Here is a 24,081-nt window from a genome sequence, read left to right on the forward strand (position 1 = left end):
TTGTGCTAGTATTGATTGCTTTCATCATCATTGTTGTTGTCATTAATGCAGATAACTAGGCAATATAGCAGAATATACTAGGACTCTAGTTCATAGAAAACCCAAATGAAAACTGTTCAAGGAAAAGAAAAGTCACAGTTTCCCTTTGTGGCGATGGTGGTTATACTTTATTTCTGTCTGGTGAGAGCTTGCGTAGTTTTTAATTTTTGCAAGTCTGTTCATTTGTTTGTTGTTTCTAGTGAGGAAATAAAGCATGTTTTGATAAACGTGCTGGATTTTAACAATTTCTATTAATAAATCTCTAAAAAATATAAAAGTTTACTGAGCAATTATGAAGCTCTTGTATATGCACAGTCTCATTTGCTTAGATGGCACTTCTTTGTGATAAATAGAGTAGGTCTGATTTTATGAATGAGCATATGATGACATAAAGGTGAAGTGATTTGTACTTGTAGAATCAGAATTGGAGTCCAGGTCTCCACACACCCATTTACTTCTTTCCTACTCTTCCTTGCTGCTGCCTGTTCTGTATCGGTGATAACAAATCAAGCCCATTAAGCAGGCAAACATGATAATCAGGAAGCCTCAGTGTAGAGTGTTAACTCATAATCAAAAGGCTGATGCTAGTAGTGATATCTCACTAGATATAATCTTTGGGAACCAAAGACATGGAATCTCCTAGATTTGATATACCTTTGGTGTTTATAGATTCTTTAATATTAATTATTATTTTTTTTTTTTGAGGAAGATTAGCCCTGATCTAACTGCTGCTAATCCTCCTCTTTTCACTGAGGAAGACTGGCCCTGAGCTAACATCCATGCCCATCTTTCTCTACCTTATGTGTGGGACACCTGCCTCAGCATGGCGTGCCAAGCAGTGCCATGTCTGCACCCAGGATCTGAACCGGCGAACCTCAGGCCACCGAAGCAGAACATGTGCACTTAACCACTGTGCCACCGGGCCGGACCCTAATATTAATTCTTTAGTTAGAAATTCGACAAAAATGACTTAGAGGAACCTTTTTTATGATTATTTAATTGATTCTTTAACCATGGAATTCCTTATTCAAAGTTTAATATAGAATATATATGACTAATTAATTGCAGATTATTTAACCACTGAATTGCTTTTTAATCATTATTTCAGAAAAAAGAAGAATAAAAAAGAAAAGGATTCAAGAGTGAGAATTTGAATATTATGTAAAGCTTAGACATGACATTTGCACAGCATGGACACAAAGGTTTTTCTCCCTTAAGAGTTTTAAATTTCTTCACTATAGTTTCACCACCTACCTTCCATCTTTTCCCAATCTAATTTTTTCTTTTTTAAGATCTGGTACCCAAAGAAAGCTGATTTCTCAGTGCACCTAGAAGGTCGCAGGTCATGTTGTTGGAGGAGGAGAAATTCTGAGGTTTCACCAGGTGTGACACAGAGAATTGCTCTCCATTACTTATTTACCTTATTACTCACTGTACTGTTACTCACTTAAACCACTTCCAAAATTACAAATCTTTAACTTCTCACTAAATATTCCATCCCATTATAATTTATTTTTTATTTGCAGCCATCATTTTGTTCCCTTGATTATTTCTCCTTCAGACTCTATAATATACATTTTTTCATATAGCCCCAGTTTAGAAGTTCATTAGTAAGTGTAGAGATAGAGTTATTTTTCAAAACACTTAATGTTTCTGGAACTTCACACCAGGCATTGTCTTACCTCAGATATGAGACATAAACCTAAAAAGAGAAAAGCAATAATTATAAGGCACATGTAAAAGATTTTCTTCTGCCAGACAATGCATTTGGATAGAATAGAACACATGCACACAGCTTTCCTTTCTAAGAGACCACAGATCATGTGTCCAGCATGACAAATGTAAATGAATTTTGAGACAACTGAGTATTTCATGCCATTGAGTAAGCAATTAAAAAGAAACAAAAAAGTCAATTTATTTCTTTTAACAGATTTTATTTAATAAGTACTCATATTAGTGTTGATTATGTCAGTTACATAAATGTTTTGCAAATATCTATTCATTTATTTCTCTAACCATCACAGAGTGGTTAAATAACTTTATGAAGGTCACACAATCAGTAAGCAGCAAAGCTAACATTTGAACCTAGTCTTCTATTGCATAACTATTGTGCTTTAACCGTTATGTTGAACTAACTCCCAAGATCACAGATATTCATCTATGGAGTTATCTAGTTTACCTGTGGATAATTTTTTCCTAGAATTTTTCTCAACTTTACTTTCCTTTACATGAAAGAATGTGATTTTAGGACTGGAAAATAAAGCTTTACCCCTGAAGATTTTATCAATTCTCATGATTCTACCAGGACTTACCAAGTGAGTCACATCCATCCCCTTTCAGCCTGAAAGGAACTAATATCATTTCTCAATGTGCACAGCTTTTAATGAGTTACTGCACCTCAAAACAACATCTCTGAATAGCATCCTCTGGTATCAGTGAAGATTATCTCTTTTAAGGAAAATGACAAAAATCAAAACAAATCAAATATGTCATAGAAATTGCTATAACTGATTTTATTATCTTTCCATTTGCATTCTTAGAAGGGAGAATAAAGATATTCCTCATTCATCAATAACTGAAGGCAACTGTCGTATTCTGATCCCATCTATTTTGGATGAGAAAAATGAGAAAATCAAGAAGATGCTGCAGAGTAATTATACCATGTCAATGGAGTTCCTACTTGTTGGATTCACAGATTCTCTACCTCTCAGAGTCACACTATTCTTGGTATTTCTCATAGTGTACACACTAACTCTGGTAGGAAATATGGGTTTAATAATCCTAGTTAGTATCAGTTCAAGCCTTCAAACCCCCATGTATTACTTTCTCAGCAACTTGTCTTTCTTAGACATCAGCTATTCTACAGCAATCACTCCTAAAATGCTGGTGAATTTCTTAGCATCCAGGAAAGGCATTTCTCCCTATGGCTGTGCACTACAAATGTTTTTCTTTGGTTGTTTTGCTGATGCTGAGTGTCTTATCCTGGCAGCAATGGCATATGACCGCTATGCAGCCATCTGTAACCCATTGCTCTATCCTACTCTTATATCCAGGAGAGTTTGTATCTGTTTCATTGTGTTGGCATACTTCAGTGGAAGTGTGACTTCGATGGTACATGTCTGCCTCACATTCAGGCTGCCATTTTGTGACTCCAATATTGTCAACCATTTTTTCTGTGATATCCCACCTCTCTTGGCTTTATCATGTGCAGATACTCATTTCAATGAGCTTCTGCTCTTTGCCTTGTGTGGCTTCATTCAGACCACTACTTTTGTGTTCATATTTATCTCCTACTTCTGCATCCTCATCACTGTTTTGAGTATCAAGTCCTCAGGTGGTAGAAGCAAAACATTCTTCACCTGTGCATCCCATCTTGTAGCAGTCACTTTATTCTACGGAACACTACTGTTTATGTACTTACGTCCCACCACCAGCTATTCCCTAGACACTGACAAGATAGTTGCAGTGTTTTATACTGTTGTCTTTCCCATGTTGAACCCAATAATCTACAGTTTCAGAAACAAGGATGTAAAAAACGCCTTCAAAAAGCTATTAGAAAGAAACTAGACTTTCAAATGAATACGAATTTAAATCATTTAAGAATATTCAAGTCATAGCCTGCCCGTCCAGTCTCATTATCAGTGCCATGCCATGAAAGCCTTATATGTCAAATATTTTCAATTTATCACCATTTTTCAGAAATAATGATAATATTTCATCTTCAATACTTTGAAATATTTGTCCTCTCTTGCAGAAATGTTCTCTCCAAAATTATTCTACTCTGTGAAAAATTCCTGAATTAAAATAAGTAATAATCGTTCCCCAATTAGCTCTCCAAAATACTTTGCACATTGATTCATTATATTGTTTATCATGTTGTATTGAAGGTATATGTTGAGTTGTCTGTCAGCTCTCCCATATTAGAAACTCTTTGGCAGCAGGGAATATATTTCTTGTTTTATTTGTGCAATACCTGTATAGTACCAGGTATATGGCACATCCTTATTACACATGTGTTTAATAGATGAATGGATGGATGAATGGATGAGTAATGCAGCTTTCTGTATTTGGGAAAATAAGTCTATATTCTGCACTTACAGAACATCTGCAATCAGGAAAATCTGATATTACTCATGATGGGTGATGGTGGTTTCACTGGCTCTCAGGAAATCAGATAGAAGGCCCATAGCAATAGTCTGCTAATATCAGGACTGCGTGAAGTTATAAGACACTGTTTCCCTCTGGGCTAGAGTGATTACTGTAAGAGATCCTCTACTCTTCCATTCCAGTGGGGCATGTGAAAACCAAACAAGTTTGGGAAGAGCATCAAGATTATAAACCATATACATTACTAATTATTTGCACAAACATTACTGACATAATCTTTGAGACTCTATCTTTAAGAACAGGTGAATATTTGCCTCAATCATTTTATTCCATAAATTGACACTGCAAACTAATTGAAATACAAGCATTTCTCTCTTTGGGATGGATTTCAATGATTAAATTATCAGACTATTTCTGTGCTTGCTTTTGATCCTTCAGTCTCCATTTTCTTTTTGTTTTATCTTGACAAATTTGAAGAAATAAACTGTAAACACGTGAATATACAATATTGTTTATTTCGTAGTAATTATGCAAATTTAAATGACTGGGTTAGTTTACACTGGATGTAACCCTGCAAATGGAGACAATAAGATACTGCCCACTGTAATGGGTTACTTTGAAGAGTAAATGAACTAATATATATAAAGATCCTAGTATATGTATGAGTTGAGAGGTGACCAAATATGCATAAATGATCTCATAGAGTGTATGTAAAGCTCTTAGAAAATGCCTATTATAATGTAATGTGGTGTTGTTGTTCATTATTTTACCACTGTTATGTGATTTTTTGATTTCAAGACAACAGTTAGGTGTTGATTCCCTAGGAGAAATTAGGCATTTTTTAAATATCTATGAAGCTTTCCAAATGTTCTGAGATGTTGACAGGGAGCAAAAAAAAAAAAAAAAAAAAACCAAAAAAGAACTCAATATACAACTTAAGGATTCTTCATCATGTTAAAACATCTGCCCTACTAAGGAGACTTTGTCAGAGTACAAAGTACAGTGTACTCCATGGTGCTAATGGACATAAGTTTGCATGAAGAAATCCACCAACTTCCTTAAGAGACACCCATTAAAGCTAAGGTTTGCTTTAATTTTGCAAAATAAGTTAGCCTAAGATAAGTAGTTTACAATGTATTTGTAAACTATACAATTATTAAGAGTTTATCTAGCACAGAGATTCTAAAATCAGCACTACTGACATTTTGAGCCAATATTTCTTTGTTGAGGTGGGGAGAGACCTACCTTGTACATTTTAGGGTGTTTAGCAGCATCCCTGGTCTCTGCTTACTAGATGCCAGCAGCTTCCTCCTTATTTATGACAAACAACATATATTCAAACATTACCAAATATCTCCTTGGAGGCAAAATTATCCCTGGGTGAGAACCATTAAACTTGCTCAAGATGATAAGGCAAATGAAATCCATGAGAGTGAGTCACATCCTGAGAATAAGTCAGAAAAATAATTTGGTAAGAACATCTCAGATGTGATTTTATTTATTTTCTTGTGCATTATTCCTTAATTTTGATTCATTTCTAACATCTACTTTGATAATATGCATAAACACAGAAATTTCCCTTCACTTTTCAACAAAAAACCAAATTCAAAGTCAATTTCTGAATTATGTATTTGAAATTTTTCTCACAAACATGGCCAATCAGATGACCTAATCTATTAATTATCTTAAACACTGTGATTAGTGTGTTTCAGTTCATCATTTCTATGTTAAATACAAGCTTCTTGGAGTCAAAAATACTCATTACAAAGCAATTAAACGATCTCAAGAATGTCATGATTCCATTTCAGAAGACCCAAGTTGTATATCAGCCAAGAGACTTTTGGCTATCATCTGGAATTGTTTTCTTGCCATTAACACATCCCTTGTTAGAGTTATTATAAGAAGGACTTCATAAATTATAAAGGAATTGGATTACAATATGTGCCATTTATTTCACTACATTTAATCATATTTTTTCCTGCTTTTAATCTGCAACCCTAATCCATCATGTAGCTAACTTCATTCCTCTACTGACCATTTTATTGGATTTTGAAACTATTTTTTCTCTTATTACATCGTAGTAGCTTCCAATTTGTGTCTAAAGACACTCTAATATTGTCGTATTGAGGTTTTCACAACTGCGTATAATTTTCTGACAATTCCTTGAGTTGTGTAGATTTTGATTGACTTATGGCTTCATTATTTTATCTGCATATATTGTAATTTACTCTTCTTTTATGCTGAAATACCTAAGACATAGCTAATGAGTTAACAACAGAACTTAACAAAACCATCTGCCACCTTCTCCCAAACACACAAATAATGAATATGTTTGTATGATTGAAGAGAGCTAAATATAAAGTTCTGTGAAAAGCTAAGTAGAGCTAAGTAAAAGTAGACACATACTGTATTATGTGACTGTTAAATTATTGGAGAGAAGAAAGCATATATTTTTATATAAATAATCCAAAAGGAGAACATACAATTTTATTCTGTGTGTGTATGTGAAATTTCTCATAAAAATGTAATATGAGTGATTGTTAAAGTTTTTGGAGTATGATATCATGCATTAACTTACATCAATTTCATAATGAATCAATGAAGCTGGTAGAGCGTATACAAATATTCTCATTTTAAGGGAAGAAAGACAGTTTCAGCTGTTCCATCATTAAAACACTTGAAGACTTTTCTGAGTAGAATTGATGATTTGGGCCCATATTCCTTTAGTTTCTGCACTTGCATTTACTGTCTGTATTGTGCCTTTATCCCAAGATGTTTGAGTTTTAGAGAACATATTGAATTTTAAAATTGTTTTATTTGTGAAAGCAAGTACTTTCTATCAAAGTGAAAGCAGAGGCATCTACTGAGCAGTGACTGAGAACACCGGCATGTCTATGATGATTTCCAGTGTCAAGAAACCAGAAAGGATGCTCATCCAACCTGTGGAGGTCTGAGATTCACCTTTGTACCATGAGCTGCAGTTTGTCTTCCCAAAAGAAGGAAATCAAATGTAAAAAGTCTCTCCTTTCAATGATGAGTCCTTTAAGAAATGTGAAAACCTGGTCTTTGTCTTTTGATAGTCTATTTCTCTGGACTTTGCTTAGTTGTGAGTATGTTTAGGAGATGATAATGGAGGTTTATTTTAAACTTTTAATATTTCCTATCTACTCACACTAAAATAATCTGTTACCAGCTGTATGATTTCAGTACTGTTCTCAAACAGCCAGAAAACAGTTTCCTAACCTGTGGTTTATTTATCTTTGAAAGATCTTCTCATTTATAGAAATAGGTCTATATTTACATAATACCTGTATTCAATATTTTCCTGTGTATGTATATATGTGTGTGTGTGTTTAAGGAATTTAATATTTGGTTTATATTATAACATAAGGCTGCTTGCATATTTATGGAAAATTACTTAAAATGGGATATCTGAGAACTGTAATATATTTTAGCTATATCACAAGGAAAATCATTTCCTCCCAATCTTATTCATAATAGTTTTTGGAAGTATTTGAGACCTAATTTTATTCTATGATTCCAATAATAACATCTTAAGAATTTCTTTCTATTTTTCTTTAGTCTGTCACTATATCCCGTGTATAACACAACCAAGCCTCACTCAGATACTTGCCCAGAGCTCAGGACTGCTTTGCTACAAGCTGTTACTTATTCTCACTGCTATCACTAGTGTGCTTGAATAAAATAGTCTTCAAATCAATGCATATTGTTTTTAAATTAGACCATCTAAACTATTGTTTCAGGTCTTTCTGTATGTTGAGATTGTTGTTGTGGGAAATTGGTTTTCAAAATTTTGAGTTGTGATTGTTGTTTGTTTTTGTGTATGTTTATTGGAATTTTGCTTCTTTTTTCTTACAAATAATCTTTAGTTATAAATTATTCAGTATATATCATTTTAAGTTATATATACATGCATATACTTATGAAATTATAGAATCATGAATTTATATATGACATAATCCACATACTTAATCAATTATATATCTATTTGTATATAACATTATATAATAACATGAACAGTAATATGAACAATGAATGAAATATAAAATTTGCATAAAATCATTATAATGTATTTATTTATAAATATTTTGTCAACATAATGATATTTCATGGGCAAAGATCCATAAGAGCATATAGTGAGATATTTCAGTTTTAATTAACAACTTGTGGTTGTTACAATGTGGAAAGACCACTATCTTGAAAATCATTAACTCTTCTGATATGCATTTGGCTGGGTTCCCTTTTTTACTATAATAAAAATGCTTTTAACTTTGTGATTTCTCTCACCAATATCCTTATCACCAACTGTGTCCTTGATCAAAGATGATCATGTATTTTCTAATGTCCCTTTGGAGTTGTAAATCAAAAAGAAATTACAGTGAAGGGATTTCTTATTATTTTAAACAAAAAAATACCTTTATTTTGTCCTGACATTTCAAGATATTGATGTGAAATTTGGAAAAATTGCATTTGAGCATACTATTAGGTTATAAAAATGATATTTCCAGTATTTATTTTCCTAAGAGAACAGTCATGCTGTTAATATTCTAAAGTAGCCTCTTACTTTATCAGGAAGAAGACAGGGAGTGATGGCAAAAGCACCACATTTAGTGACAGAATGAATCTGTGTTCCAGCATGAGAAAAAATCATTCCTTGATCTCTGGTAATACTTTTCTCTATTTATAGTTTTCTTTATGAATTCAAAAGATAAAGCTGTTGCTGGAAATCCTACTGTTAACTTAGTGGAGTCACACTTGTTTTCCTCCTTTCCTCCTTCTCCTCCTCCACATGGCTTCTGCTTTTCTGTGTCCTGGTGTTGAGACATGACCATCAGTATCATGTGTCATATCATTGTTACATCCACTTCGTGAAATCTTATGTTAGTCAAACTAGCAGGAACTCCATTTTTTCCTCTCTTTCTCTAAATGATAAATGGGAACATTATACAAACTCTGGTGTATTGGTTCCTCAATATGGTTTGCTTTAGACAAGTACCATATGTAACAAATCAAGGACAGAGTCATATTAGAACCCAAGTCATCGTAGTTCTAATATACTCCAGTGATGTGATGTTTCTATTACACTAAATAGCCTTGCAGAAGGAAAAGTTTGCCATTAGGAAATACACACAAATATCCCTTAATCTCTAGTTTTTTTTTAAATTGAGCTTATTTCAAGTTATAAAATTCTGAATCTATATTTTATAATCTTGTTTTGTTAACAGAAAAAAAATTCCTTGGTATTTCCAGCAAATTATTCCCTCTTTTTCTTGGATACAGTTAGACTTGGATTCACTGTGCTTCCCAAGGCCACTGATCTAAAATATAGACAGGATCTAATACATAACCTCAGGTTGCGAGGGATAGGACTGTTGGGGAGGAAAACTGTTCCTCTACCCACTCTGGGTCCTTCTGGCCAGAGAATGAATTAAATTCACATGAGACAGAATAACAGAAGGAAATCAAACAAAGCTTTATAACATGTATATACGGGAGAGGCTCAGGCAAACTGAGCAACTTGCCAAAATGGCTGAAGCCACCACCTTAAGTATCACCTTCAGCTAAAGAAAAATAGAATGTTGGGGGTGGGGGAAGTCAGTTATGGAAGGTTACCAGACAAGTACAGTAAACAAGAGTAAGATTATTATGCAGATCTAATTTCCTTGCCTTCCACATTGATGAAGAGTTTCTAGAGATAAGATCATCCCCCCTTCTTTCTGGTACAGAGAGGGAGACACCTTTACAGATGGAGATTTCCTTTACAATGTAAATGTCTGTTAGCAAAGGGTAAGTAAATTCTACTTTTCAGAGTTTCGTTCCTGTCTGCAGTTTTTTAAAAGTAACGAGTCCAAAATAATCCTCACACCAAAAAAACATATCTTGGGGTGGCCAATTCCAGTCCCCCACATGACAATACCCATAGAATGAAGATTTTGGTTTTGATTTAGTAATATTTGAAGATTGCATCACAAGATTACCCAAATTTTGACCTCAGTGGACATCAAGTTTCATGAGAGCACAAACCATATATCTTATTTGAGGTCTCTAATGCCTAACATAGTACCTTGCAGGAAAGGCATATTTGTTGTTTTAAGCCATGATTTTTTTGGTATATTGTTAAAGTAGCAATAGGAATGAATATACTATATAACAGAGTACCTATCATCTCTATCTATTCACCCTTCCTTGCTTTACTTTTCTTTATAAAATTCAACATTATTGTATACAATATATCAATACATATATAGTATATCAGTATGCACTTATTTATTTCCCTAATATAATGTGAATTCCTTCAAAGTATGACATTTGTCCTGTGAGCTGCTTCATCTCTAGCACATATTTCTTGGCTCAAGTAGTAAGTAATATATATTTATTAAATGTATTAAAGCATATATGAATGAATGTATTAATATTTAACCATAAATATTGTTGAATTGGTGTTTTGCTATGTCAAAAAAAGAAGTGAAAGTAGGTGACAACCTATATTTTTGAAAGTAGGACATATCCAATAGAGTTTTGGTAGCTCACACTCCCACCTTGCCTCTGCATTGGGTTTCTGGGTTTCCTGTTGTAATGCGGATAAAAAACAGAGATGTAAAAGTGAATTTATACAAAGATGCAAAAAGAAAGGGTTTTCAAGTTAAATTCCATTGCTATTTTTGGATTATCATTAATACTAAGTAGTAAATGAAAAGATTTCTCCATCTCTTTCTCCTAATGCAACTCTTTTGGAGGGCACAGTAATTAATTCTCCATCTGGGGAATCTGAGCAGAAAGTCAGCCAAAAACAAGTTTTTGTGTTTGAGATTTGGAAAAGAAGAGCATTGCATACTGTGAAAGTCAGTGTTGTGAGTTAACTAGTTGTGAAAATATAGGAGAAAAATAGCCAGAGGATGAGGAAATAATTTCTGTCATAGGGTGCCACAGTTTGCAGCCCATGGAAGCAGAGGACTTGTGTACATCATAGAATGAATCAGAGCTTTAGTACAAGGCATATCTGGGTGACTTTCAGTTCTGACAATTAATACTTTTTTGATCTGTGAGAGTTTACTTATCCCAATTTTTATATGTGAAAAATGAAAAGTAGGAAATAAATTTTCTCTAATTCCAAACATTTGAGTCACTATAAATGAATTGTCTAGTACACATGTGGTCCACTGCTGAAGTTAATTTTTTTTTTTTGAGGGATATTAGCTCTGGGCTAACATCTGCTGCCAATCCTCCTCGTTTTGCTGAGGAAGACTGTCCCTAAGCTAACATCCGTGTCCATCTTCCTCTACTTTCTATGTGAGCCACCTACCACAGCATGGCTTGCCAAGCAGTGCCATGTCTGCACCGGGGATCTGAAGTGGCGAACCCTGGGCTGCAGAAGTAGAACGTGGGAACTTAACTGCTGCACCACCGGGTGGCCCCTGAAGTTAATTTTTATCTTCATCCAACTACAGGGTAAACTTAAATACTCCATGCTATTATGGACTAAAGGTCATGGAGGAGATCATTTTTTTTTTTTCATCTGAGTGATATCATCTTGTTCTGCAACTAAAGAGTTATATAGACCTGCATCTATGGCCAGTTGGAATCATATAGAGGTGAAAGAATTTCTTCTGGTAGGTCTAACTGAAATCCTCATTTGCAAATCCCTCTCCTTTTGCTTTTCATGCTTATTTATTTCATCACTCTGGTAGGTAACTGTGGGATGATCATATTGATCTGGTTAAGTGCCCAATTTCGTACTCCTATGTACTTCTTCCTTAGCAACCTCTCTTTGTGGCATCTGCTACTCTACTGTCTGCTCCTAAGATGCTGGCCAACTTCCTATCAAAACACAAGTCCAGCACACTTTCTGGCTGTGTCCTACAGAGTATCTTTTTTGCAGTGTATGTGACCACAGAGGGCATCTCCTGTCTATGATGGCTTATGATCGCTATGTAGCAATAGCCAATCCCTTTTTGTATACAGTCATTATGACCCAAAAGTTTTGTATTCAGATGGTCCTTGCATCTTGCTTGGGTGGCCTCATTAACTCACTGACACACACAATATATTTGCTCAAACTAGACTTCTCTCGTCATAACATTGTGAATCACTATTTCTGTGACATTCCCCCTCTTCTGAGACTCTCTTGCTCTGATATCTATAACAATGAAATCTTGCTTTTAATATTCTCTGCGGTCACTGGAATGTTCACTTTCATTATCATCATGGTCTCTTATATTCACATTATCATTGCCATCCAGAGAATCTGTTCAGCTGAGGGAAGGCACAAAGCCTTCTCCACTTGTGCCTCCCAACTGACTGACGTGACCTTGTTTTATGGGTCTGTGACCTTTAGTTACATCCAGCCAAGCTCTCAGTATTCCCTGGAACAGGAGAAGGCCTCTGCGTGTTTTATACCTGACGATTCCCATGCCACAAACACTGATTTACAGCCTAAGGAATAAGGATATGAAAGATACAGCAAAAAGTTCAATATTCTGGAAGAGAACTCCCACCTGACTCATTCTTTTCTACAGCTTTGTTAACCTAACATTAGCCCACAAACAGATAGACTTTGTTTAAAATTGTACCACAGAAACGATCACAAGCAAAACCATAATGAGGATACTCTCAAGCAATTTGAGACATGAGGGTTGAGTTTGATCTGAAGACTAAATATCACTTTATTTCACTATTCACTGTTTGGTAGCTTAATAGTTTCATTCTCTCAAGAGCTGATAAATATTTTTTTCCAACAAAGCCCCATGATAAACTCTAACAGAGCTCACCTTGGATTTAAAAGGAATCTGACATTGACTTAAATCAAAAGAATACTCCAGCAGTAAGCATTTATTAAATGCATTGTTATCTTGGAGAAAAACTTAAGTTTTCCCTTGCCATGATTTTCTTAGCTCATACCATTACTTTTTGTTCTACAAATGCTGTCATTTAAGTAAAAATATGTATCTTAAATTTTGTATTTAAATTACGTATCTTAACCATATCTTATAAAAATGGCTATCGAAAAAGTAATTCTAGTTACTTATAGTTTATTCATTCAATGTACTTCTACTGAGTACTTTTATTGTACCAGTTCCTCTGTGTGATCCAAAAGTAGAGAGGTTTAAAGTATAGAGCAAAAGATGTTAGAGGAACAGGAAATGGAGAAATATGGTAAATGGGAAAGACTATTTAAAGAATATATATGAATTTGGCTCCAGCATGGAATTTTTAACCAAAAGCATTAACAAATAAGGCTGGCAAGTTATTTAGGGCCATATGTATGAAGGCTTAGTAGTGCCAGTATAACCTGTTTTAAGATTCCCTCAATAGCTATATTTTAAACCCTAAATTAAATGCAAATAGCACACTTTAAGAAAATTCCTGTGATGCCACTGTTATTGGTATATTGGAACGTAGAAGAACAAATTTGGAAAAAATTATTGTGAATGTGAAGAGAAAAAAATACTCAGAGGGAGGTAAGAAATGTTATACATGAATAACATGGAGAAGAGGATATATTTAAATGATAGTTCGCGAAAATCATCAATAGGACTTGAGAAATGATTAGAGTATTTTTTCTTTGAGAAGCAAATGTTTACATGACTGGAAGGTTTTGAACCCATGTGCCTAATAAGATGGATTGATTAAGAGAAATAATAAGAAACTTAAGAATCTGTGTGTCATTAGAATTTCTGAAGGAAGAGCTTTCTAGGAAGAGAGCATAATCAATAACAAAGTCAAAGAGGTGAGAGGTTTCATGAAGTGTTCAAGATCCAAACTGGAGCAGAGAGCAAGAAGAGATATAGCAGGAGATGTTGCCAGAGAGGAAAAGGGATCCAGATCATGTAGGGTGTATGTAGGCGCTCTGAATTTGAGTGAAGAGAAAGGCACAGGGACAGTCAGGCATAAGAGTCGTATGATCCACTTTACAGATTAACAAGTTCACGCTGGCTACTGTATTGATAAGAAATAGACCATAGAACGGCAAAAGTGGAAGACAGAAGTCCAGGCAGGAGACTGCACAATAATTCAGCCAAGAGTTGATGGCATGTCAGACCAGAGCTATCATAGTGAAATTCTTGAGAAAAGCTGATATGAGATATATTTTGGGGCTAGACCTGGCAGGATTGTGAGGGAAAGAGAAGAGTCAAAAATGACTCCAAAATGAGCTAACAAAATATTATTATAACACAACCAAAAATCGACAATATGTGTATGTTTTCAAGCAAATATACGATACTGGCAAAGTTGATCGTATGATAGGACCAAAAAAAAGCCTCAATATGCATCGAAGGATGTGTACTAATTCTTTAACAGTAGATGAGATACTTAAATTTCCTAAATTAAATTTTTACACTTGTGAAGAGGAAATAATTATACCACTTCAAAAAGTTTCATACGTAGATAGGTAGATGGATTAGACAGATGATGATGATGATATATGGACAAATATAGATAAATACAGAGTAGATACACAGTTTAATGTGATTTTAGTATCTCCTAAGAGCTGAAATTCTGCAAGATAGAAAAATATTAAAAGATGAATAATTCTGTCAAGTTTAAGGATATCAGACATTTAAAAAACATGAGTTTAAAAAAATTTCAAAGTTAAGAAACATGATTTTGTGATATAGCACACTAAACAAAGCTTGCAGAGTATTGTGAGAAAATGAATGTATTACCTAACTTTAGATCTCAAACTTTGGAAAAGCATGGATATGTACTGGATATTAGAAAATAATATTATGTTATTACTACATGAAATTAAATATATGTATATATATGTGCATATAGTAAGACAGAGATTGAGAGAGTGTTAAAGCAAATGTAGCAATTAAAATTAGTGTTATAAATAAGGGGTATGTAAGTGATTATTTAACTATTCTATCAAGTTTGTATTATTCTTGGGCTAGCAGATATTTGATCCTGTCCAAAATGGCCATTAACACATTTGGTCCAGGCCAAAAGGTCCTTGAGATTTGGTCATGTCCAAAACCATTCAGCGTAGACCAAATATGCTCAAGGATATTTTGGACAAGACCAAACATTAAGGACTTTTTGGCCTGGACCAAATATCTTATGGATCAAATATTTTATGGACCAAATGTCTTATGGATGTTTTGGACAGGACCAAATGTCCTGAAGATATACTTGAATTTCTTTTATAAGTGTGAAATATTTCAATATAAAGTTAGGAAAACAAGGAAAAGTGCTTATAAAATGACAGGAGCACTTTTACTTCTGGATGCATTCAAGACCTTATGATGAAAACAGCATTTACGCAAAAATAACAAGAAAAGCAAGATAAGATACAGAAGTTATCTCTTGAAAAAAGTGAGTAGCTATTAAGGAAAAGAGAAGTGCAGTGGCTTAAAATTCAGAGGGATGTAAACTTGGAGAAATGAGCTGAGTTTTGTCCCACTAGTTCAGGGAACACTTGAAAATACAGACGTCATTCATAGTGGGTTCTGCAAATGTTCAGGGGAACCAGTAGAGTTTTGGCAGATACTTTGGAGGTTTTACCACACTTGCTTGCATTTCCTCTCAGAGCATTATGCATATTCTGAGACTGATCAGGCCTGGAGTACAAGTAAGTAAATAAATAGATAGAGGGACAGAGAGACAATAGATGATAGATAGATGGTAGATTAGTAGATAGGTAGATAGATAGATAGATAGATAGATATGTAGATAGATAGATAGATAGATAGATAGATAGATAGATAGATAGATAGAATTTGGTGGAGAACTTCGGTAAAGCAGAAGTTTTCTGTACAAAATTCTTCTATAAAGACGAATTTTTGATTGTGCCCCAAACAATACAAATATTACAGATTGTGAGCTACCAAAAGAAGGGCTACTGATTCTGAATATGCACCCTGCAGCTGCTTTGGGGGAAAGAGAAAACAGTGGAGCTTTAAGCAGTTATGTGGGCTGACAAGATGAAATGGATTATAAAGGACCTTAAACATCCAACTGTTTCCCCCTGGGAAATTGGATGGGACAGGGTGGAGTCTGTAAGAAGCTCTTTCTGGGCCACAGAGGCACAGTGAAATTTCTGCCACTCTTGCTGCACTTAGAAGACACAAATTTCTGGTAGACGGAAGAGTCAAAAACAAATGTAATGTAGATCTCTTTCTCAAAATGTTTGCCAGATTTTGATCCTGCTGGAAGCCAGGCACAGAGGAATAGAATTTACTTTCTGAAGCACAAGGAGATTCAGACTGAGCTGGAAAAATAAAGTGACATCTTTCTGTCTCTGCCTGTTTGATTGATAACGTCCCACCAGAGGTAGAAGCCTGCAGCAAACACAAGGCCAGCAGCCCTCTCAAGATATTTGCTGTGATTTGAAGGTGGAAGGGCAGGAAGCTAAGCTCATACTCCAAAGAGTTAAAACCAAATTTTCAGCAGTGGTCAAGGGCTGGAGAGAGAGACAGAAAGGCCTATCTGTTAATCAAAACTTTGGAAAACCTTCCCTACTGAAACTGGGACAAGCCAGAAGAAAAAATGAGGTCTAACTCCACACCAGTCTAATACCAGCCTGATTAATAATTGAATTATTGACATAGTCAGCCACTTATCCTTTGTGTCTACAAGAGAGAATGAAACCCTCATCTCCGAAAAGTAACATTATCTCTAGTTTCTATGGTCCTTATGTAATCTGTGATTAACATATTAACGAAAATAGAGAAAAGTTAGAAAAATGGTTTAAGATAAAATACTTCAAGAGAGAATTAAATAAAATAGAAACATTGCATTCTCTGCTTCTTTGAGTTTGTTATTTTAGATATCTTATGTAAGTGGAATTATGCAGTATTGTACTCTTGTGACTGGCCTATTTCACTTTTCATAATGCCCTCCAGGTTAAATCATGTTATCACAAATGATAGTATTCTCTTCTTCTTTGAAGGCAGAATAATACTCCATTGTATGAATATACCATATTTTCTTTAACTATTCATCTGATGATGGGCATTTGGGTTGTTTCCATGTCTTGGCTATCATGAATAATGTCACAGTGGACATGGGAGTGCAGGTATCTCTTGGGGGCAGGGAGAAATGAGCACCTATGTTTAATGGATATAAAGTTTCAGTTATGCAGGATGAATAACGATATTCTATGTTGTATACATATATTCTATCTATATAATAACTATGAATAATATAGTTAACAATACTGTTTTGTGCACTTAAACATTTAAGAGGGTAGATCTCATTTTAAGTGTTCCCACAGCAACAAGAAAAAAAAGAAAACAAAGAAGTGGGAGGAAACTTTTCAAGGTGATGGATATGTCTATTACCTTGGCTACAGTGATGATTTCATGAATATATAATATGTCCAAATTCATCAAATTGTATACATTAAATATGTGCATTTTTCTGTGCAGTTGTATCTCATTGAACATTTTTTTAAAAAACACTGAAACAAAAGGCATTCTAAAGCTAAAACACCCCCACAAAAGTTGAAAATAAGAACTCACAGGAAGGATTTAAGACCATAGCAGACAAAGTGGAAGACAGGATTGATAAACTCAAACACAAAACAATGTAAATTATCTAAATTAAAGCACAGAGAGAGAGAAAAAAATTAGGAGGATAGAGCAGAGCATAGGAGATATGTGTGACCCAATGAAATGGTGTGAAATACGTGTAGTTCATGTACACATGTACCAGAAGAAAAGGAGAGAATGGATAGAATAGATATTTTAAGATAACAGGACTAAAATTTTTCCAAAACTGATGAACACTCAACAAACATATTCAAGAAGGGAAGAAGATCCCAAAAGTCAAAAAATGCAGAGAAACCCATACATAGGATCATCACGATCAAAGGAACAACAGTATGAATTAGATAAACTAGTCAAAGTATAAACTTTTCAACTGTAAAACGTAGAGGAAACGGATTGAGATTTTTGAGATATGAAAGAAAAATAAAGTAAATACCTAATAGCCTATCCTTAGGGAAAAACTTTTCAAAAATAGACAGAAAAAATAAAGCTATTATCAACAAAAATAAACCGAGAGAATCTTTAAGACTATATAGTAAGACATTCCAAAAGAAGTTTTAGGCAGAAGGAAATTATCCCAATGGAAATACAGAATATAATTGAGAACAAAATTCACAAGGTTAAATACCTGAAAAATATTAAACAACATTGACTGTTTAAAGCCATACCAAAAATGATTTTCTAAGGGGATGACAACATGTGGAGAAGTAAATACAGGACAAAATAACATAAATGATAGAAAGGAATAAGTGAATTAACCTTCTGTAAGTTTCTTCCAGTGTAAAATGTGGTAAATAACTGATGTTTTAAAAGATTGTAATAAGGAAAGTACATGTTGTAATTTCTCTTGTAACCAATAAAATAATCAAAATATTTAGATAAAAGTCTCTAATAAATGAGACAAAACTGAGTAAGGAAATCTTGATTAACTTAACAGTACACAACAAGGAAGACACAAAGTTCCGAGAAAACATATAACTCTAATAGTGAGATGCTCCATGTAAAATCAGCCATGACAATTACTACATATAAAAACAAAGATTACCAAAGTAAATCAGGGTCTATCAAGCTCGCCATTATTGCCATTTGGGGCTGGATGATTTTTTGCTATGGAGGTTGTCCTGTTCGTGGGAGGTTAACATTTGCTGCCAGCAGTATTCCCATTCCCCAGTTAGGACACCAAAAATGTTTCTTGACATTGTCAATCTCCCCTGGAAGTCAAACTTGCCTAGGTTAAGTGCTACTGGAGTAGATTAAGAAAACAACCAACCAACCAATAACAAAAAGCACAAGCCAAATATATGCTGTTTACAAGAGTTCCAAGGACACAGACAGACTGAAAATGAAAAGATGCAAGGAGTTACACCATGGTAAACACATGCTTAAAGGAAGCTGATGTCACTATATTAATACCAGAAAAGTCAAACATTAAAGGGTAAAAACATTATTATTCATAAAAAGGAATATTTCTTAATGGTAAAATAACAACTTAAATAGGAAGGAAAAATAATCTTCAATTTTTATCTGCCTGAAAAAATACCTTCAAAATACTTATAGGAAAGCTGATGGAAGAGAGATAATAAAATTCACAAATATAGCTTGGGGTTTTAAAATAGCTCTCTGAGTAATTTATACAACAATTAAATAAAAATGAAATCACAGCATGATCAATTTAATTGACCTGGTAGAAATGCTTAGAAAATTATGCACTACAGTATATTCATTCTCTAAGACACATATGCAATATTTAAAAATTTATTTTATGTTGCATCATAAAACAAATTTCAATAATTGAAATCATATAGAGTATATTTTCTGATCATAGTGGAATTTAACTTCTTTATATCAAAATTTATTTATTTGTTCTCTTAATAATAGACTTTTTTTGTTTATAGTTGATAACATAAATCATAAGTAAAACTGCTAAGAGCAATTTTGTTCATGTGTTATTGTGGACATACACATTCATATCTAGGGGGAAGTCCTGGGACATAAGTTTTCATTTTGTTCTCTATGTAGTTATCCAATTTCTCTAGCAAAATTCATTAAATAAAAAGCATCTTTCTCTTCTGCATATCAGTGACTCTTGTAGAACAAGTTGCATATGTGTTTGTCTACTGCTAGACTTCTCATTCTTCTGCATTTTAATGTCACATTGTCTTATTTTTTTCATATGCTTAGCATTATTTTGTCCTGTTTAGGTAAATGTTCGGTCATATGTATTGTTTTTGTAAATCTAAATTCTTTCTAATCTATGTTTTTCTACTTTTTCAAAATTCTATGGTAAAATTGAGAGAATTACAGGAAAAAATTTAAAAATATGATTTTTCTTTCAGAGTGTTATGCTTGATTGTATATTGTTGATTTTGGATTCAGTGCAATAACAAGTAAATATTATCTAAAAGTAACAAATAAGTTCATAAAGATTTGTAATTAAAAATATAACAACAAAAAACAATCTTTGCATCTAGGCATAAAACTTAGCATTTGAGAGTAAAAAAATAGTAAAAAATTAAAGTTAGAAGGCATAGAAAAAAATCATTCCTGTATAATCCCATGGTTAATCAAATTAGGAGTTAAAGTGTTACTTAAACCCGAATTCAAAGTTCCATTATTAGTCCATAATACGGCACAAGTTGGAGGATAGACTTGTTTTTTGAGGAAGATTAGCCCTGAGCTAACATTGGCTGCCAATCCTCCTCTTTTTGCTGAGGAAGACTGGCCCTCAGCTAACATCCATACTCATCTTCCTCCACTTTATATGTGGGACTCCCACCACAGCATGGCTTGCTGAGTGGTGCCATGTGTGCACCCAGGATCTGAACTGGCGAACCCTGGGCTGCTGAAGTGGAACATGTGAACTTAACTGCTGGGCCACCGGCCAGCCTGTGGAGGATAGATTTTATTCAAGTTATTTATTACAGCTCTTTATTTTATTTTTTATATATCCACCCATAGAAAATTTGAGTCAGTCTTGAAGGCACATAATCTGCTGCGAATAATACATTATTTAAGTTCATAATACAATCAAGCTCCAGCTTCAATACTTTGACATGGATCCAATCAGGAAGAGAAAGAGTGATTTGAACTAGAAATAGAGATAGAAGAAGAAAGCATAGACCAACAATCTTCTTGGAAAGACAAAGTCAGGATTCCTTAGAAAAATTGTCAATATCAGGAAAAAATATTTTAATAGAATTATTGGAAAGATTAAAGGCAAAGAAAATAAGAAATATTCCTATGAGACATCGGAGAAGGCAGAATTTAAGTTGAATCCTATGTATTAGAAATAAAAGTTACAACAAAAAAAATAGGGCAGTCAAATCACTTATTCTAATTAACTGAATATTTTTCAGTGGCTCTACTACTGATACCGACCCTGGTATCAGTTTCCCCACATTAAACCCAGCATATATGTGGTTAAAACCAAAACACTCATTCCCTGCTTACTCTCTGGCTTCCTGACTCCAGAATCCACTATTCTCCATGGAGACAGACACCGTCAAGGACAAGCACCTGGACCATCTCCTCCCCACAAAGAGATAGGAGCTGGTGGGAAAGCTGCTGACCAGCAAGGTCAAAGCTCCCTCCTCTCTGCAAGTGTCTCAAGGCCAAAGACAGGCTGGTGGGAAAGCTCCGACCAGCAAGGCCATATGCTCCCCCTCCCCTACCTAAAACCCCAAATAAAAACCCTTCCTTTTAGCTTTTCAGGGAGTTTGGGATTTCAGCATTAGCTGCCCTCTCTCCTTGCTCAGTGCTGTGGAATCACACTGAAGGTGAGGTTTCCAGTTTGCCTTCTTCCCCTTAACAGGGTGTATTTGAGATCCATCCTTGTACCTGAAAATACCAGCGTATGTTCCTATTAATTGCCAAATAATATTCCATTGTAAAGATGTACCACAGGTTATTGACTCAGTAGTTCAAGGACATTTGGATTATTTCCAGTTTTAGAATATGTGAATAGAGCTGTTATAATTACTAGCATACAGTTCTTATTGTATCCATATTCTTTCTTTTATCCAGGTCAATAACACAGAGTGATAGGCACATGGGATCACATTGTAATTTTACACTGTATTTCCCTACTTGCAAATGTTGTTGAACATTTGTTTATGTGACTAGTTGCAATCTGTGTATCTTCTCTGTTGAAGTGTTTGTTCAAGTTTGTTTCCATTTTTGGTTGCTTATCTTTCCTTTTATTTTCATATTGTTGAGTTTTTGGAGTTCTTTATATATTCTGGATTCATGTTCTTTATTGAATATCTGTTTAGCAAATATTTTGTACAAGTCTGTGATTTGTTTGTTCATTCCCTCAACAGTCTCTTTCACAAAGCAGATTTTACATGTGATGAAGTACAATTTATTATTTCTTGCTCCAATTGTCCAGTTGTTCAATTTATTATTTCTTGCTCCAATTGTGTTTTGTACAAAAATTGGTGACTAGCCCTTGGTAACACAAATGACTTATTCGTTCTCTAGAAATGGTAGAGTATTAGATTTTATATTGAGGTCTAAGATTCATTTTGAGACAACTGCAAAGAATGAGTCAATGTGTCTTTTTTGTAGCATGACGCTATTTGACGTATTCAACATCATTAAATAAAAAAGGAAGACTATCCGTCCTACATGGATTTTCCTTAGGAACTTCATCAAAATTCATTTGACTATATTGCGTCAATCTATTGCTGAAGATTCTATTCTGTTTCATTGATCCAAATGTCTATCTTTTCACCAATGCCACACTCCCTTGATTATTTACCTTTGAGGTAAATCTTGAAATCAAATTATGTGAGTTTTACTGTGTTCTTTTTCGAAATTATTTTGACTATCTTAGTTCCTTTGCCATTTTTGTAAATTGTAGAATTGTGAATTTTTGGAAAAAAATGCTTATTCAGTTTTAATTAGGATTGCAATGAATGTATAGATAATTTGAGATTGCATTTAATTAATAGATCCTTTGTTCACAGTTTTGCTGCTTATCAGTATCATCTTTCTTTCCTTCCTTCTTTTCTTCTTTCTTTTAAAATTCAGATTCCATGACCAACAGTCCCTATGAACTAATTTAGAATCTCTGTGTGTAGAGCTTAGGCATCTATGTATTTTTCATAATTTTTTGAAGAATTTGCTTAAGTACATATCCTAGTACTAGTCTACAGATTATTATATAGGGTCGCCAAGACAGGACAAGACCCTGCACAGCTCAAATTTTGACCTTTATCTCTGTCAGATCTCTAATATTCTAATGTTCCATTACATAGAATATTATAGTTATCTCTATACTGTTCCATCTCCTCTGCCAATGCTTCCTATCTATATATTTTATCTTATCTCCTCTATTAAATAATTAATGAACTTAAATATATCTCTCATACCACCTAGAAGCACATAGAACATTAAAAGTTAACTAAGTCTAGTACTGTTTATTAAGTGGTTGTGAATTCTGTCATAGCTTAGGCTTTCATATTCTTTCATTATGTACATGTTTAAAGGATTTTGAGAGAAGTAAACAGATTATAGTCCCAGGAAGGGGACGTTGGATTTCAAAGAATTTAAATCATCAACCCAATGGCACATAGATATTTAGTATCACAGTTAAGTCTATGTTCTGTATCATCAGATTTTTTTTTCCCCTTCTGATACATATTCTTTTTCCACTGAAGAAACATTTTATACTAGAGGCCAAAGTGCATTCATGTAACCATTTGTATCATGTAGTTCATTGCTCCAGAACCATTCTCTTGTTTACCACAGAAAAAAACAAAATTATCTTGTTACTTTTCTGTCCCAGAAGAGAATTATTATGTTTTCTCCCTGGAACATCCCTGTGGACTTTAAGAAGAGTTTAGGAACCTGGTATAAGGGTCCAAATGCTTTGTATTCATCCCACACCTTAATTGAGTGAGTAGTTCATTTCCACAGGTAAGAGGAAAGGTTTTTCAACACTTGCAAAATATTTCAGAAGTCATAACCTTGAATCTCAAACTAGATTATATGCTTTAAAATTTACATATGAGATAGAAATTTCTAGTTAACTCAGAGTTGAATTAAAAATTGAAGGAGAGAACTCCAGGCAACATAGCAGGGTCAAGAGGAAATAGTCTTTATGTATTTAGGTCTATAGATTTGCAAGTTAGGAACTTGATTTAAATTGCTTGATTGAAGATAATAGTCCAAATAAAGGTAGTAGAAATAAGGGGCTATAGTTCATATTAGGAAAATTATTAAATGGAGAAAAATTTAACTATTAAGCAACCGTTGAGTATATGCCATTTGGGGATCATAATTTTATCTTTCTCATGGAAGGATATAAATGAATTTATATATATTTTACTAATTTGCTAATTGGTCTAGAAGATACTTCAATATGTTTTTTTAGTATAATGGTCTGCTTAAGCTTGTGGCTTTATAAAAGAGTTCAAATACA

General features: G+C 34.0%; 1 protein-coding gene and 1 pseudogene across 1 annotated transcript; both read left to right on the forward strand.

Annotated features, from left to right (window-relative positions):
* The first annotated feature begins 2,679 nt into the window (after window positions 1-2,679).
* OR5AS1 (olfactory receptor family 5 subfamily AS member 1) lies at window positions 2,680-3,606 on the forward strand. The gene is given in 1 exon segment (NM_001391761.1): window positions 2,680-3,606. A coding segment is annotated over 1 exon segment (927 nt).
* Window positions 11,736-12,666, forward strand: OR5AQ9P (olfactory receptor family 5 subfamily AQ member 9, pseudogene; annotated as a pseudogene).

Source organism: Equus caballus, chromosome 12 (genome assembly GCF_041296265.1).
Source record: "Equus caballus isolate H_3958 breed thoroughbred chromosome 12, TB-T2T, whole genome shotgun sequence".
In the NCBI taxonomy this organism is placed as follows: Eukaryota; Metazoa; Chordata; class Mammalia; order Perissodactyla; family Equidae; genus Equus; species Equus caballus.